The 18,379-nt window shown below is 54.0% G+C and overlaps 1 protein-coding gene across 7 annotated transcripts in view; it reads right to left on the reverse strand.

Annotated features, from left to right (window-relative positions):
• Window positions 1–18,379, reverse strand: part of CTDP1 (CTD phosphatase subunit 1) — a 58,934-nt gene that overhangs the window by 24,992 nt on the left and 15,563 nt on the right. For 5 of the 7 annotated variants that reach the window (XM_077872558.1, XM_077872483.1, XM_077872318.1 and 2 more), the window contains exons 6-11: window positions 16,550–16,640; window positions 14,223–14,389; window positions 12,490–13,464; window positions 10,628–10,769; window positions 9,903–10,106; window positions 550–709 (exon numbers count right to left, since the gene is read on the reverse strand). In XM_077872558.1, coding sequence (XP_077728684.1) covers window positions 550–709; window positions 9,903–10,106; window positions 10,628–10,769; window positions 12,490–13,464; window positions 14,223–14,389; window positions 16,550–16,640 — 1,739 coding nt within the window. Of the gene's footprint in view, window positions 1–549; window positions 710–2,825; window positions 2,968–9,902; window positions 10,107–10,627; window positions 10,770–12,489; window positions 13,465–14,222; window positions 14,390–16,549; window positions 16,641–18,379 lie in introns of those variants that run through there. The other 2 variants (XM_077872708.1, XM_077872793.1) reach the window with 2 other exon arrangements.

The raw sequence follows: 18,379 nt of genomic DNA on the forward strand, positions 1-18,379 counted from the left end.
TCAGGGGCGCTGACCTAGGCAGGGCATGAGGGACTTGGGACAGGCTAACATGTGAGCTGCTGTCATCTCTGAAGGTGACTCGGAGACAGACAACAGGCTGACTTACAAAAATATCTGCAGCTCTGTGTGATTTGGTTCTCAAAGAAAATCCAGGGCCTCATTATCCTTATTCTCACCACTAAGCATATGAAGAAACAAAACCCCACTGATGAGCCCTAAAACTATTTAGTGGAGGAGCTAAGATCCTACAGTGGGCTGCCGGCCGTGACTTGGGTGGGCGGCCGTTGAGGGTGTCCCACTGGGCAGCACAGGCCGCCGGCAGCCCTGGCCCCACCCGCCCGAGGCCGGACCCTCGCCAATGACGGAGACGAGGTCTTGGCCGTCGGCCCCACTGGCGAGTCGCGGTTGGGCTTTCCAGCGCTGCCGATGCCCCGACGCATCACTCAAGGCCGCCGCATGTCTTGGTGGAAGCGTCCCTGGGACACCAAGGGCGGTGCGTGAGTACGGTCGCCGCCCTGCCCCCGGCGCGCTGGCGCCCGCGGGCCTCACCTCTTTGTCCATACTCTCTAAGTCCTCCTTACACAGCGTGTACAGCGGCATTGTCTCTGACATGCTGGGCTGTCGCTTCCGTCCACTGGGGCCGGGCTGCTCTCCAGGTCGGCTATCTGGCAGCTCTTGCGCAAGCATCTGCCGCGGCGGCTGAACCACTCTGAAATGAACGTCATAGGTCCCACATGAGGAAAGTCACTTTGATGGACTCCTGACTCTTGGAGCAGGCACACAAACATACACAAACACAGCATTTTAGTTATAGGAGCCACCGTGGTCGACAGCAGCACACGCGCCTGCTCAGAGCAGAGGCTTGGCATCGCCGCAACCTTGCCCCTGGAAGCGAACACCTACCTTCTCCTGCTGGCATAGCACCGCTGCACTGGGTCCCTTAGTTTTATAACCAAGGGCAAAAAGTGAAGCGCTAACGAACAATTTCCTAGAAAGCCGTAAGACTTTTTTAAAGATTTTATTTATGAATATTCTTGAATAACATGAGAGACAGAAAGAGAGACAGAGGGATGCAGAGACACAGGCAGAGGGAGAAGCAGGCCCCATGTAGGGAGCCTGACGTGGGACTCCATCCTGGAACTTCGGGATCACGCCCCGAGCCAAAGGCAGACACTTCACTGCTGAACTACCCGGGCATCCCGAAAGCTGTAAGACTTGTAAAACAAGGCCAACAAACCTTTCTGTCTGTGCTCTGCGGAACCAAGAGAAGGTGCCCAGGGCTGAAGCCAGCCAGCTGTCCGCCGGAGGCAGGGGGTACCTCTCGGGATGGCATGCGCACAGTTCTGGGAAATGGTCAAACATTAACACGACAAACCGGCGAGCGTTATCATAGTGCTCTGCTCTGGGGCCTGTCCCAGGCGGGGCGCCCTCCACGCACATGGCCTCTGCGTCCACCCCGAGCAGCTGTCCCCCGCAGTGGCTTGCTGGGCTCGGAGTCTGCCCCACACCTCTGGCCCCACGGTCGTGGCCGGCCACTAGCACCCTCCCTGAGACATGGATGCTGATGCACGAAAACCTCAGGATTCTGAGAAAACATGGGGGTTTTATGTCCAAACTCCAAAAGTGAAGAGCAGCAGCCGTGCTAGCAGCTGTGTACCCTCTGTCAAAGTGACACCTTCCCTGACATCTGTGAGGGACCAGCACCCTGTGCTCCGCAGGGACACCACTACACCCGCTGACCGGCGGCCCCGATGTGGGAAAACAGCAGGTTCCTGAAGAACAAGGATGTCAGTCTTCCTTCAGAAAAGTGGGCTCAGTTCTAACCACAACCTGAAACGTGCGGACAGGGAACCCCTAGGGGCGGCTTCATCTCACAGAACGCTGCATCAGCCACCGTATCGAGGGCCCCTATGTCCCTTCACCAATGACACAGCACACTGGAGGCCACAGAATTTCTTCTTGTTTCCACCAAGGGGCAGAGGCAGCAGCCAGAGCCACAATCGCAGAACAAGCCGCTCTTCTCCTTGACTGCTTGTCCACTTGGCAAACAAGCTATTTCATTAAAGCTGTGTTACTGTGTTAACACATAACAGCTTATTGTTACTGTGAATGGCATGACGGAGGTCCCAGATGGTTCGGCTCCCAGTTCCCGCATTCGGCAGGGGGACTCTGGGGCAGCAAACCCCCAGGGCAAGAGCCCCTGCCCCGACACCAGGCTGCTTGCGCAGCTCCTCCAAACGGGACCATCCCTCCAAGAGGAAGTAAACCACAAAGAGATTCACTGTCTACTCTGAATCCCAAAGTTGACAACCATCCCAGGCAGGCAGGGGGGCCTTGGGGGCTCACTCTGAGACCCAGAGAAACACAGAGGACTGACAGAAGAGGGAGGGCAGGAAGAGGAGTGGGTAACACAGAACACTAACAGGCAGACATGGAGCCCCAAGGGCAGCCTGCTCTCTCCAGTCAGTGCTCTGCTGTAGGCCACCACCACAAGCTATGTCCCCCAGGCAGAGTCCTTGGGAGACCATGGCAGGTGGGGCCCAGGCAAGCACCTCACCTGCAGTAATGAGGCCCCGCTACAGGCTGGGAGGTGTGAGTCAGATGTTCACCTTCACCCCGTGGTAACATGGACATCCCTCCCCCACGTCGGCGGTGACCCCGGGGGGCAGCCGGAGCCCCCACGGCCTGGCAGCAGCAGTGACACCCATACAGGTGCCAACGGAGGCTGAGTGTAGACGTGGACATCTCCCCGTGCGCGAATGGGCCACGGTGTGTCCACCTCAGAGAAGCCCAGCACCCGGTGGGAATAAGGCCCCGACTCTCACCATGTGATGTGAAGACGTCGGGCTTCAATGGAAAATCACGCGTCCTACCGAAAACCAGGAAGGCCCCCGGCTAAATGAGAAGGGCGGTGGGGAATGGCCACTCTGGGATCCAACGCGATGGTGAAGCATGCCTACACAAGGACTGCAAGCACATGTGACATAGGTAAGAAAACCCAGTGAAAAAGCAGCAGCTATTGGGGATCCCTGGGTGGCTTGGCAGTTTAGTACCTGCCTTCTGCCCGGGGCATGATCCTGGGGTCCCAGGATCAAGTCCTGCATTGGGCTCCCTGCATTGGAGCCTGCTTCTCCCTCTGCCTATGTCTCTGTCTCTCTCATGAACGAATAAATAAAATCTTAAAAAAAAAAAAAAAAAAAAAAAAAAAAGAAGAAGAAGAAACAGAAGCTACGAAGAGCCAAGCAGAAGCTTCAGAACGGAAAACATTTTCATAGCCTCAATTTGAAAAAAACAGGTGGGATGGGCTCAACTTCATAATGGAGAGGACAGAGAACGTGGGGCGTGACAAGAATTGCTCCACCTGAACAACGGGGAAAAGGGAGACTGGAAAGGGAAGAAGAACGTGCTTTCTGAACACATGAGAGGACAGGATTCGATATTTGCGTCCCCGATCCCAGGAGGAGAAACAGGAAAAGTCCTCACAGAACTAGGGCTACAAATGTCCTAAATGTGGTGAAAGACATTCAACTTTCTGATTCAAAATGTTGGGTGAAACCAAAAATGATATACCCCCAAACCCACGCTAGGACACGTCATCAAGTTTATTCTTCAAGACAAAGACAAAAGCCTTGAAAACTGTGAGAAAAAGGTTCCTTGACCTACAAGAGAAGTAAAATTCCAGTGACAGGCCAAAGAGGAAACACCAACTGATATCACTAACAGATAAAGCATCTGAGAAATTTAATACCCAGTCAGGATACAAACTTCCCAAAAATCAGGAAGAGGGGGAAACTCCTCCAACTTGGTAAAGAGCATCAAGAGAAAACCTAGAGCCAACATCCTATTGAAAGTGAAAAATGCAATGTTTTCACCTTAAAATCAAGAAAAGACAAAAATGTTTTTAGATCAAGGGAACAGACGGGAACCCAGAACTGACCCGCACAGATGTACGTACCCGTGACACCTGACTCGGGCACCGAAGTGATGGACCGAGATGCCTTTTCAGCAAACAGGGTGGGGCAGAACCCACCTCCAACCCAAAACTCTCACACCTTGTGTGAAAACTCAGAATGTAATGTAAAAGCTATGAAGCTTTTAGAACAAGACATGAGAGGAAACCGCTAGGATCTAGGAGCACACAAAGACTTCAGACTTGACGCCAAATGCGTATTCAACGAAACTGCTAAGCAGAACCTAATTCATCAAAATCAAACACTTTTGCTTTGCCCAACTCTGTAATGATGATGGAAAGCTACAGAATAAGAAAGTACCTTCCAGCCACACCATCCACAAAGAAACAGCACCTACATAAAAAACGTCAAACTCCACCAACCATCCAGCTTGGAAACGGCAGAGATACGCAAGACACTTCGCTGCGGGGGTGCAGAGAAAGGGGGTCTGTTACAAAATCAGGCCCACACCCTGCATACAGTGGTCCCACCACTGGGCACTGGACTGCACAAGTGCACGCAGCGGCAGGCCTATGTCTGTGTTGGCCCATGGCAGGCCACACCCAGGTGTCCTCTGGGGGTTCCCCTGGCACAACGCTGCTCGGCCGTGGGAGGTGGAACTGCAGACAGAGGGCCAGCAGTGGGCTGAGTGGCGGTCACGGACTACAAAAGCCTGTGAGCAGGGCACTGACCGAAGGCCAGGAGGGGGTGATTCTGTGTCCCCGAACCCCTGGTGGGGAGGCTGGCCTGCAGGTCTGCACACTGCTATGGCCCAGCAACCTGGGGGAAGGGCACACGGGATCTCTCTCCGACTGCTCACATCTGCCTGCAACCTCAAAATAGAACTCGTAATTAAAAAAACGCACAAACATTCACAGCTAATGGCATATAGTAACCATGAGGTAAAGAATCAGAATCCTGAACTCTGTCCTTGCGGGGAAGCAAGCTCAGGCTGACAGTGTGGTGAGTTCCTGTGCCTCCCCGGGGTCCTGGATGCTCCACTGCCCACCCCCGGACCAGGACCAGGACCAGGACCAGGACCATCCTGAGGTCACTGCATGGTGAAGCCCGAGGTTTGGGCCTGGTCCTGTCCCTCCCAGCTTTACCCCCCAAGTGGGTGAGGTGTGTGGTTCCCCTCTCTTCCTTCTCTCACAGAGAAGTGCCCTCGTGCAAGCACCGGGACAGCCCCCAGGGAGCCAGCACCCCCGCCCAGAACGAGAAACACCAAAGTCAGAAAGACAGACACTCACGGTTCTCTGGGCCTCTTAAGTCAGACAAGCACACGAAGGGCATCAGTGCTCTCTGCCCCAGGCACCCTGTCACAATGGGGCCTACCCAGGGTTCCGGGGTCAGAATGGGGCTGTGCCAGCACCGCCAGGCTCTACTTACTGCAGCCCTCGGCATGCAGGAGCAGGGGGACCAGAGCCTCGAGGGGCAGCTGGCACAGACCTTGCAGCCTGCGGTTCCCAGGACATACCAGTGTGGACACCTCACATCTGTGAGGGCTGATGGTGCAAACAGAGGTGGCCTGGAGGTGCCTGGGTGGCGGCATGTGGACAGGTGGATTAGGGACACGGGTGCAGGGTACAACATGAAATCAAATAAATAGGAGCTCTCGCTCCAAACAGAAAGGGGGCCCTTACTCTGCCGCAATGATGAATTGCGGGGGTCTTTCCGCCTATTCAGGCACCCATAAGAGTGTGCCCCAGGCCCTGTCCTCTTTTCTCTCAGTCCTGGACTGCTGCGGGGACAGGGGCCGCCCCTTTTGCATACATGGGTCATTTCTTTCGCTAGTTTTAGAACAGAGAGTTTCCTACACACAAGTCAGGAAGGAGATGACGCCTACCATCACAGTGGCGGGTTATTTGGAATGAGCCTCAGATGGCCCTGACGGGATAACCACTAGCCTGAGTTCATCGACAGTGCTAACATCCTCTGTATGCCTATGCAGCCTGGCAACAAGTCAATGAGTATTTTGGTGGAAATCATACTTCTAAGCTCACAACAAACAAACAAACAAACAACAAAAATTGCATCAGAGCCACCTCCAAATAAACTACCATGCAAGTGTGTGATTTCCTCCAAAAAGACGGAGCTGAAAAGCTTGTTATTCTGTTTTCTCAAGCCGCCGTGCCACTATTCACAATAATCATACACATTTCTGAGCAAAGAGGTGGTAATCTGCTGTGAGTGTTCTATGTAAGGGCAGCACTCAGCTGTGTTCCAGGGAGCCTACCACTGCAAGTGTTTCCAGACTACTTCTCCCCTCCGCACTGTACAAACTCCTGACCTACTGCCACTTACTCCAGGCAAGCCTGGAGCATCTTTGAACCCAAGTTCTAAACATTCCAGATGTTTGTTCTTTATGCTTAAGAGAATTAACTCAAAGATTGGTGATCTAACTTTCAGTAGTAAAAAAAGCAGATTCTCAAAAGCAGGAATCGCTCACATAAACGTCTGCACAGCACTGATTTTGTGATGGCTTTCGGTGACATAAGGTGACTGTAAGCTGACTTTAGTGCTCTGAGCATGCTGGGGTTTTAACGCACAGCTTCATGCACAGAGAGAATCCGAACCACATGATGGTCACGACAGCAGCACAGAGCCTCACAGAGGAGGATCTAGTCCCCGTGACGGAAGCCCATGTCATAAACCGCAGCACCGCTTCCCTCTCAGGCTGTCTGGGCCATGAGCATGGCACGGTGGCCTTGGGTGGGCTGCCAACTCTAGTCGATGAGCACAGACATGAGGGAGGGCTGTCTGCCCCACGATGACTTACGGAGGATGGCTGGGCCATCAGACCCAGTACCTGAGTCAGAAGCCCCAGATTCACTGCAGCCCCCGACCCCTGTCCCACAGTCCATGGTCCCCCTAAACCTGACCTGGGGCCACCATCCATCCACCCAGGGTGCAGGGACAGCATAGCACCCCTTGCTACCCTTCATGGCTCGGCTGCCTTGGCTGAGCCTGGCCTTGGGGACCCCCACATAGAGGGTCACAGCGCTGTCCATGTGAGACGACAAGAAACCAGGGGACCCTCCTTGGGATGCTCCCCTCACCCCAACTGTATAAACACTTCTCCACAAGAACCATGAAGTGAGGAAGGAGGTCACCACAGCGCCCCTCAAGCCAGGGGTCCAGATGTCCACCTCCCGCCCACAACAGCACCTTTTCCCAGCATCCCACGAGCGTCTTGTACAAGCAGGAGCCACGACTCAGGAGGAACCGGGCAGCATCCCTGCAGGCCACCAGGGCTCCCACCAGCCCATCCCCCGGCAGTGTCATCCCCCGGCAGTGTCATCCCCCGTCAGTGTCACAGAGGCTCCGCCCAGGACACCACCAATGGAGCCGAGCTTGCCTAGGCTCAGCATAGGACAAGCTGCACAAACCAGCTCTTCCAGCAGGAGGGACACGTGGCCCACTTCACCAGCACCACGGGAACGGCAAGCCATACTCCCAGCCTCTGCCTGGCTCAGCACCTCATCTCTGCGCACCCTGGCCTGAACCGTCTGTAGCTACAAGGGCTTTCTCAAGCAGCTGTCCCCGTGCACCTGCCAGCACCTGAGAAGTCAACTCTCACCTGGCCTGCGGTGACCCTCTTCCCTCTTGTCGCCATCACCCCCTCCACCTCCTCCATGGCTCACATCCTGCCAGGGGACCCAGACACTGCCCACCTTCCCGTGCACGCACGCCGTCCACATGGCACCTGCTGCTGCCTCTTAATGTTCACCTCTGTCCACGGCCTGAGAGGTCTCAACAGCCTACTCTTTCTTACTCAGGTGATTGTGCCCTCTTCAAAGGTCATAACCCTGCTGTACTTCTAGCAATTAAAACAACCTGCTATCATCCTTCTGCTACGTGTAAATACATTTGAGATATAAACTTGGCTTGTATCACATAGTAGCATCTAATACCTAAAAGTATTGTAATTGTGCTTTGTTAACATCAGCATTAATATTACCAGTTAATAACATAAAATGTATATTCTCACGCTATATGTACAAAACAGGTTTTCTCTCTCTTTTTTTTTAATTCTTTAGTTGTTTTTAGGTCATCTCTGCACTCAACATCAAGATCAAATTCATAATCTGAGATCGAGTTGCATGTTCTACTGAGCCAGTTAGATGCCCCTTCTCCTTGTTTTTTTAAAAACCTAACTACCATGCGCTCACCTAGTTTTCTACTATCCAGCCTGTATCACAGGTTATGGGACCTGAGGATCTGTTTCTGTTTTGGAGAAATTCCAGAGATGAAGTACCCACATTGATCTGCCCCCGCCCTGGGACTGCGTACCGGTCCCAGCTCCTCCTCATTTCTGTTTCCAGACTGCACGGTTTTTTTTTTTTTAAAGATTTTATTTATTTATTCATGATAGAGAGAGAGAGAGAGACAGGCAGAGACACAGGCAAAGGAAGAAGAAGCAGACTCCATGCAGGGAGCCCGATGTGGGACTCGATCCCAGGTCTCCAGGATCATGCCCCGGGCTGAAGGCTGCACTAAACCACTGAGCCAACCGGGCTGCCCGTCTGCACATTTTCTACTGTCTTCCAGTTAATCTTAGATTGGGATTTTTCAGTTCTGGAACATGCTTCTGTTGAGGCTACAAGCCTCTGCTGAAACCCTCTACCTCTCCCCCATTTGCCTGTCCCACATCATTGAGCAGTTACTCGAAAGGCCCTGCCCACTTCTCTGGGACTCTGTCCCAAGCCCCAGCCTGGCTTCACTCCACCCAAGCCGGGCCTAGGAGAACGAGTCCAATAAAAGGTGTGCCATGTGCCACAGCCACACTTCAGGGGTGCGCTCTGAGGGGCATAGGTCAAGGGGGTAGGCAAACATCTACACTCAAGCAGACTGAGTGCCCATGTCCTGTGCCTGACGGTCAGCACTGAGGTCACTGCCTAGGAGCGGTCTGCCAGCTGTTCTGGCCTCCCCGTTCCTGCCCAGCTCTCTCCCCCGGAGCATCTGTTCACATCTGCCTCTATCTGGATAGCATCCCAGGTGCTGGGTTGGGGCGAGACTCCCCTCATGCTGCCCTGGCCACCAAGAGCCCAGAGAAGCCAGCTGTCCATCCCCAACAGCTCCAGGGCTATAGGTTCCTCACACTGCCGTGGCAGCCTCCGGCGAATTGGTGCCAGATACCTGTGTAACAGCCCCTGACACATACTTTGTCAGAACCACCTCTACAACCTCCATTAATTGTGACCTTGCCTCCACTTGGGCCCAGTGCCCACCCAGACCTCATGGGAGTGGCTCCCTTGGCCTGCTGCCTCCATTGACCTGGTCCAACACCTCACTCCCCAGAGCCTGGAGATGCGCATGTCCCTGTGGGTCCCTGGGGCAGCACTTTGCCACCCTGCCCATCCACGGGCTCCCTTTAAACACAGTGTGCTCAGAACTGGGGTAAGCTCACCATCTTACACAACATTTCAGCAATAAAAATGAACATTCATAACATAGAGAACGTGTCCTGTAATAAACGTCTACACGTCTTTAGAGTAAGAGGGTAGAAGGCAGGACTGACCCAGCGAGGGCTCTCTCTCTCTCATGTTCCTGTTTCCAAGCAGCCACTGCCAGGCCCTCCCTCAGTCTGATCTGGGCCAGAAGTGGACGGGGTGCCAGGAGTGGCCCAGCTGGCTCCTCCTCTTCCTGGGGTGTGTGTGCACCCATCTACACACCAAGTGCCTCCTCAGAGACAGCAATGGGTAAGTATGAGCACGTGAGCATGCCTGGCACATGCAGAACATCTCTCAGGCTGGAGCCCAGCCCTACCTGTTCCAGTGTTGGGGACCAAGACAGCACAGAATGTGCAAGAGGCCCGACACCTAAGTGGGTAAGGCCAGCCCCAACTTCATGTCCCGCCATCATAGCCTCTGGTCTGCTCTCAGTGACCATGGCAGCGTGAAGCGCTCGTGGGCACCCCTCTGCTGCATGACAACTCGCAGGCGCATGTACCTGAAGGAGGAGTGCTCCGTGTGCACCGCCAGGGAGCCAGGGGGCCCAGGGCCCACAGCACCTTTCCGGATGAGCTTGCCCGTATTGGCGTCATAGATGCGAACTTCCGGCCCTGGTTGGGTCCTGGGGTGGACGGGCGTCGGGTGGAACAAGGCAGTGGGAAGTGCACCCTGCCTGTCAGGAAAGGCTGCTGGGCCGTCTTCTCTGTGGGACCAGAACAAGAGCTGTGAGAAAGTGTGGAACAGGCTCAGGCCCAGCTGAAGGGCTGCAGATCAAGAGAGCAGACTGCTGCATGCCCATCCTGGAATCTCAGCCCGAGTCTGCGATCACTGCCTCTCTGCTTCGGAATCTTAACCCTGAATACAAGGTCCGAACTCTGATAACAGGAAGAGTTTTCTGAAGCTGTTCCCGAAAAAACAGGCGGCTCTCCCCGCAAACACACAGAGCGGGCCTTTCCCATAGCTCCACCTTGACCTCTTAGGCTCTGAGCACCCCTCGCTCTGGTCACTGTCTCCCGGCCACCAGCACCCCACAAAGCCTCAACATCGTTCCTGATGCTGCTCTAGGCCAGGAAGGAAATGCAGGCAAGCCAAGCCTTGCTGCTAAGCCCATTTGGCATAACTGGGAAAAAAAGCAACTGAGATGGGGGTGACAACGTTTTGGGACAGTCTGGGGGTGGGAGTAGCCATGGTAATGGGAAGGCAGGTAGCAGGCGAGGTGCTCACCTCTGCGCTCGGCCATAGTCGTCCCTGAGAGGGAAGAGCTGCTCCTCCACCCTGTCCCAGCGCTCCAGGCAGCTCCATAGCCAGTCGGGGTTGACCACATGCAGCTGCCCACACTCCTGGGCCTGGCGCACCTTCTCTGTGCCTGCAGAGAAATGACCTCCATCACTCCAGCCTGGGCCACAGGCATGTGGCAGCTGTGAACTGTTGAGTCGGGCTCTGAACCCTGCCTGAAACTGGAGACTTCATGGTGTCATGGGGCGGGGGGGGGGGGGGGGGGGGGGGGGGCGGGGTCGAGATCTGATGGAAGGCCACAGGGAGGGCAGGGATCTGACAACCACAGCACACCAACCAGCAGTCGCCCGTCCATTTCTGTGGGCAATTCCCATGGCCTGTGCCCTGCAAACAACTGCTTGGGATGTCTTCCCCATGACCACATGCTCAGCATGTGCAAAGGCTCCGTCACTGCTGTGGGCTCAGAATGCTGCACAGGTGCCTCTCCCGGTGCATCCTGTCTTGGTTTCTCTGCTGGATGCTCAGGGCCCCACCTAGCCCCATCTGCCAAGGTCACCTGGTTACCACACTGTTACAGCCAGCTGACTCCTGAAAGGACGGTGGCCACAGTGGAGCCCAGGCAGGAGGCACCCTCAGGCTGGGCTATAAGCAGGCCGAGCAGAGGATGGGAGTGAGGCCTGGGTGTGCCCCTGGTGTGCACATGTCTATGTCCTTGGAAAGACTCTTTAACAGCTGGTGAGGACCCCTGTCCCACCTACTGCAAGTGTAGACTGCACTGTGCTGTGAGCAGGGGGGCAAAGGTCAGGCCAGCTACTGGCACTGTCAGTGGTGGGACTGGGCAGAGGGGAGGACAAGGGGCTGGGCACCCAGGCCGGGGTCCGAAGCCACAGGTAGAGGGGTGAGCCTGGCCACTCCTTCCCTGTGCCCCAGGCTCAGCACATGTGGAATTGCCTGAGTGTTGCCACAAGCTTGCATCTGTCTTCCAGTGAGAGTCTGCCCACATTTCACACCAACATGAAGCTTCTATTTGTTCCTTTATGCAAAAGGCACGTGGGACGTGATACACGTGGGATCAGGGTGAGGAGGCAGTGTCCTGGAAGGCCTGGCTCGGCAGGTGCATGCCTGGGAGGAGCAGGGCCGGGAGCAGCCAGGGACGGGCTGTGTCTAGGAAACACCGCACCACTGCTTGTGAGGACCACTTAAAAACAGTAATTGCTTAGTTTTTTGTTTTCCTAGCAATACTATATTAAGTGTTTGTTCCCGATCTGCCAGTTCCTAGGGGGCTGTTTTCTTGGCTGAAATTCCAAGATTTCGGGGGGGGGAGGGGCTTTCCTGCAATGACTTCAGTCTTACTTTCATAGCTTCAACCATTTAGGACGTATCTGGTTCCAGCTGGAACCTTCATGCTCAGCCCCCAAGTCAGAGGCTCAGCTGACAACCTCCTGGGTATCTGGGCTCCAACACGAACTCCCCACCCTGCTCTGCACCCAACCATGTGCACCTCCGACTCCAGGCGGAGGAGACTGACGACACAGAGCACACGGCAGCAGCACACCAACAAACCCAAAGGTGCCGCGCCCATGCTGAGTGATGCCCATGGACAGCACCCGCCCAGCACTTGCCCACACAGACCCCCACACAGGCAGACACAGAAGTCACAACGTCACCAACATATAATCATGAGGGGATGCTCACAAGGATGATGCTTATGAAAACTGCAAAAGTGGAACAAGTAGCCATGCCCTCTCAGAGCTGCCGTGTCAGGTGGTGCAGATCCACCCTGCCGGGAGGTCTTCTCTGTGTCCTCCCCACCTAGGCAAGAAGGAGAGTGGGGGCACCGGTGCACTTACCTGCACGTGCCGCGATCAGGTGGGTGGCCCTGTCGGGGTTGTCGGGGTCCAGCACTAGCTGAGTGAGGATCTTGGCTCCAAGGGCCGTGGCATGGTAATGCTCCCGTGTCTTCTCGATCGGAAAATTTGTTGGGTGTAGCCCACTAAATATTATGGCAACGTCTGCCAGCACTCTGCTCTTGAGCTCTGGGACGATCTTCCTTATGTCGGGGGCTTCCTGGCTGTCCCCACGGAGGTACCGGTCATATTTGGCATAGTAGTCGGAATGCACTCGGGCAAGGATCTCCTCCAGGTAGACCAGGTGGTCGTCCTCGTCCCCGTCGTCCTCGTCATCTTCCTCTTCCTCCACGCTCTGGTCCAGAGACTCGCCCGCCGTGATGCCCGACTGCTCGCTGTTCTGCGACTCCGTCTCGGCTTCCTTCCTGTCCGCGGAGCCACCGGCCAGCCCGCATAGGCCATCCCGCTCGCCCTCCTCCTGCGCATCTGGGGCTGACTCTGCACATGGACTCACTCCTGTGGGCCTCTCCCCTCCTGGGCCAGAGGGGCCGCCCCGCTGTGCCGCCTTTCCTGCATCTCGTGCTCCTTGAGGCCTTTCCAGGCTTTTCCCCTCCCCGCTTTCACCATCAGATGACTGGGCGTCTGATTCGCTGTCGCTGGAGAGGTCAAAGTCCAGGTCACCGCTGGCTGTGCCCTGAGCAGGTCGCTTTTCTGGCAATGTCCGACCATGCTGCTGAGCACAGGCGGGGGGCCCCTTGCCATCAGCCAAGGGGCCACGGGTGGTGGGCCGGGCTCCTCTCTCCTCCTCCTGCCCAGGCAGGGGCCAGTCCCCTCGTGGAGAGGCGCCCCCATTGAGCTCCCTCATGGGCTTCCCAAGGCCATTACTTTGCTCAACCCCAGAAACCTGCCGTCCTTCCTCGATCTCCCTGATGGACGGAGCTTGTTCTGGGCCATCAGCACCTCTTGAAGACTGATTTACTGCAGGTGTGCACAAAACAAAGGGTGACTGTTACATAACATCCAACATGAACCCCCTTCTCCCATCCCCTGTGTTTGTCTCTAGACCTGGGCTCAGCAAACTGCAGCTGTGAAGGCAAATGTTTAGGTTTCTGGCCACAGATGGTCACTCTGTTTTGGTTTTCACAACTGGTTAAAATGTGTACAGGACGCTCTAGGCTCCCATGCTGTGGGTGGACACCCTGCGGGAGGCCTCATGACTACAGCAGTCACTGTAGGCTTCAAACATCGTGTCTACAAACTAAAGATCATCAGAAACACTTCACACCAAAACTTTACATTTTCTTCAGACAGACTCTGGCTTCACACTTGTCCAATAGGTTAAGCTGTGTGGCTCCCTGTAGGCTCTGGGCCAACGCACAGTGCCAACCACCAGCTTGCTGGAGCTGCTCCACCCCACAGCTCACGCTTTCCAAGGATCACGATGGCCAAATTCCCAATGTCCTGCTTATCTTTTAAGAGAAACCAGTATGACAGGGAGGATTCATATATAATGAATTAAGCTAATTCTTTCATCTTTATTCAATTGGGAAAACACTTAGATCAATACTATTTAAAAAGAAAACCCCAAGTGAGAACCAAACGTTGTGCTTTTCGTTATTTTATCATGAACACAGACAGGCAGCTCTGTAAGTACTGAAATACAAAGGAACAGAAACAAAGTGAGCCTTTGATGGCAGCTGCCAACAGGGGCTGCTGGGCAATAGGCCTTCACCCACCTTTCCTTCTTGCCTGGGACTCCCGAGACCCAGAGGGAGCGTTGATGTCTCCTATGCCCTGGAAGTAGACGTATTTCTTCACGGTGATCAGATTGGGGGCAAACTTCCAGACATCTTCTCGATCATCAATGATGCAGACCATTGAGTCTCCACAGGGAAAGAGATTTCTAGAAGTAAAAACATACCCGAACTAGCATATTTTGCAAGAAAATAATCTGTTAGAAGTCATGACAATCTTTTCCAGGCAGCAAGCAGATTATGGATTAGACAGAAACAGATGGGAATGACACCGAGGGACTTTGTTTAGCTCATATTTAAACTCTCAAAGTTTCCAGACAAAGCAATGTTAAAATAACTCAGCTTTCTCCACTGTCTCTGATACTCCTTAAGGCAGGAACCAGCACATGTTCCTTATGGAGCCACAGTGTGGAGTTTAGAGTGTGGGGGCTGTGTCCACGTTCTGGGAAGCTGGCACACAAATGGTCGTGTCCCAGGACATTTACAAATACAGGTGACAAGCCTGTGAGCCAGTCTGCAGACTTCTGCTTCACAGCTGAGGGTTTTCAGGTAATGGGGGGGAAGAGACATGACCATATATCTCCACCGTGAGAAATAAACCATGGTTTCCTGCAGTGCACCTACGTGCTCTCAAGTCCAAGAATGCTATTAGAATATACAGAGTCAGCAGAAACATTAGCGAGGGTTCGCCATGGGACAGACGCAGGCACGCTCTGTTACCCGCACACAGGCTTGTAAATTCTATTTCTATCTACAATTCTGGGATTCAGACAGGCTGGTAGCATTCAAAATTCAAAACCGATTTCTTGGGATCCCTGGGTGGCGCAGCGGTTTGGCGCCTGCCTTTGGCCCAGGGCGCGATCCTGGAGACCCGGGATCGAATCCCACATCGGGCTCCCGGTGCATGGAGCCTGCTTCTCCCTCTGCCTATGTCTCTGCCTCTCTCTCTTTCTCTCTCTGTGACTATCATAAATAAATAAAAATTTAAAAAAAAACAAAAAACAAAAAAAACAAAACCGATTTCTTCTTGGATCTGGAAATAACCCTGGGAGGACTGCCGGCCCCTGCTGAGTCCCCTAGTCGCTAATGGCTCCAACTACCCAGGAAAACATGTTCATGTGTCCAAAATTAGTATCTCCTGAGTCTGTTTCCCACAGGTAAATAAAAGGCAGCTAAAATAACTTGCACAGTCGAAACTTTCTGGCATATTGACTCCAGATGAGGGAGATAAAAACTAGGAAGAGCCCCATTGCCTGTACCTATACAAGCCATATCACCTGTGCCTGCCGGGGAACAGGCCGCTCCCCTCTGGCGTTCTCACTGGGGGTAGGTAGCTTCTCCCTGAATCTATCACTAGATGGATCTGTCTTCATCACTGATCACCGTGACAGTAACTAGGACACACGAGGTTGGTTTCTGAAGCAAGTACTTTCACGTTCTCCTCTGGGTTCCTACGGCCTTGTGTGCCCACATCCTAAATCTGAAACAGGAAACGCTGGACAAGGACGACCAACACCAGCCAAAGCCAGGGCCCCAGTGTAACTGCCCAAATATCCTCAGGGACCAATGTGCATGAAAACAAGTGTACCCTACGGGAGGGAGGGAGTGTGTGTGGGGAGATGGATGGACTACCTTTCTGGGTAGAAATGGGAAAGTTCCTTGCACAGAGTGAAGAAATTTCCAAACATGTACAAGAGCCTGTGGATTGGGGGTGGGAGCACCCTACTGTGAAAGCAGGGCAGGCAGGGGCAGCGGGTGCTGGACAGGAATGTAATCAGGGGCAGATGGGATGGTGACAGATCTGGGAGTGAGCCAGTAGGATTAGTGCATGCACACTCCTAGGGAAACAACCATGAGACACCAGCACCAAGCTCTTGGAGGAGCTCTGGGTCCCTTTGCTCGTCACCTCCCACTCTGCCCTGCCCCAGCCCTGATCTCAGCACCCCTTCCTCAGACCCTGGGGGAGCCCACCGCTGCCTGGATGCTTGGGGATCTGAAGGGGAAGAGGCTGGGCGACAAGACAGGAGGGTTTCTGAGCGCTGTGAAGATAAAGCCAGAAGCAGGAAGAATAAACATAGAAGGGGATGCCTGGGGGGCTCAGTGGTTGAGCGTTTGCCTTTGGCTCAGGGTGTCACCCCGGGGTCCTAGGATCAAGTCCCCCACCAGGCTCCCCCCATAGGGAGCCTGCTTCTCCCTCTCCCTATGTCTCTCATGAATAAGATCTTAAAAAAAAAAAAAAAAGTAAACAGAATTACTGGATTGCCAGCCTGATGCACTTTCTGCCTCAATGAACACAGCCAAGTACGTACCTGAGGTTCCCTGTTTTAGAAAACGGGTCAATACATTCGTCCCTTGATAATATTCGATGAGAAAAAAGCTTCTTTTCAGGGTCTAAAAAGCCTTTGAAAAGAAAACAGAACAATGGTGAGACATATGACCAGCTGATATTTTCCCCCAGGGAGCTTGCAGTCTTGGGCAATGGACACATGAGCGAATGATTTCTGCCCAGCATGTTCCATGAGGGGCTCTGGTTGCCAGTGCATGCAGCTTCCCTATGCCTTTGGCTGTCTGCACCAGGCACCTGGGCAGCCTGTCTCCCTCACAGACATGTTTACCATGTTCCCTGGAGATCTTTTTATGGTTCGTCCTGTTGGCTCTGTGAACGCACGGCTGTCAGGTGGCACGCTGAGCAGGGAAGCCTCCCGTCCCCCTCCTCCAGGGCCACCTCTGGTGTTCACATCTGTGGGGCCCCCAACCCCCATCATCAGCAGGTGCTAACAGAGAACACGCACTCTGAGGGGAAATATTCCCAACATACGTTCCCCTAAATAAACACACGGATTCCATACTGACGCTGATGCCACTGGGCAGCTAAACCTGAAGCTCACTCACAGAATTGTCTCTACAATAAAATAAACGAAAAGCACCCCAGGCTCTTCACCGTTCTAACAAAAATAGGACTATCAAAACTTATACTAAAAATACACGTTCTATGAAAATGACAACTTTCAAAACAAAGTGGACAGAAAGAGGAATCTGTAGAAACCATGGCAGGGCCTCCAGCTGCCCTGTCAACAATCACATCCACCCCTGGCACCAAGCTCAATTCTCCTGTCAGTGACCTGCCCTCTGAAGGCCCACCCAACTCACAGCCCCGTGGGGCACTTGTCCTGGGGGCCATCGGCTTCCTCCCAAATCTACTATGTGCGACGCTGTGGCCAACGCTGGAGGCGGCCACCTGGTGGCTGTGGGACCCCTGGCCTGCCATGTGTCTGGACAATGTAGGGACATGAGGATCCTAAGGTACAAAGCACAGCCTGAAAGGGGGAGGAGGCAGACCGCCCAAGGGCCCCTGGGAATGTCCTCTCAACCTCCAGGGGCACCCCACCCTGGCCCTCCTATCAGAATCAGTGGTATCTTCACTACCCTGTAGGCCCTGTTGACCGAGATTCAGAGACGCCACGGCTCTGGAGGCGAAGGCCCAAGTCACCCGGCGGCCAGGAGGCAAAGCCCAAAGGGTGCACACGAGTTCCATGGAGTGGTGACACCATGTTCAAATCACATTCCCAGCAGCCGCTCGACAAAGGCAAATACAGTGACTTCAGTTACACAACAAGGGAACCTTGACGCACGGGTGTCTTGCTCAGGATTAAAATTTCCTACAAAGGTTACATGTTAAATGGGGATTCAAAAGAACGTTTCCATTGACAAACGTCAGGACTAACCTGCAAAAACACTTCTACTTAGAAGTACTTAATCTGGCCACCCCGTAAGAAAGAAGGAGGTGCCGGGACCACACTGTAATGCAGGCACCAACGTCCACAGATAGAGTGGACCAGAGCCCAGCGGCGGTCCCTGGGTGGAGCCGCCGCAGTGTGCAATGCCTTGTGGCCCAGGAAGGCCTGTGTACACACGCCACACCAGTGTGGCCAGCCCAGAGCCATCACATTATTCACTCACAAACGAGATGTGTGCTGCCTGCACTTGAGGGGTTAAGGACGGACACTAGCAATGTGGCTCCAGGGGCACTTCCAAACCAATTAATAAAAAAACTTTAAGCTCAGAGAGCCAGTTTCTATTCTTCTGCCTACTTGCTGTCCTGAGCAACTTTCAAACGGGCTTGCAGTGTGCTCCTCACC

This window comes from Canis aureus, chromosome 1 (assembly GCF_053574225.1).
Source record: "Canis aureus isolate CA01 chromosome 1, VMU_Caureus_v.1.0, whole genome shotgun sequence".
Lineage (NCBI taxonomy): Eukaryota > Metazoa > Chordata > Mammalia > Carnivora > Canidae > Canis > Canis aureus.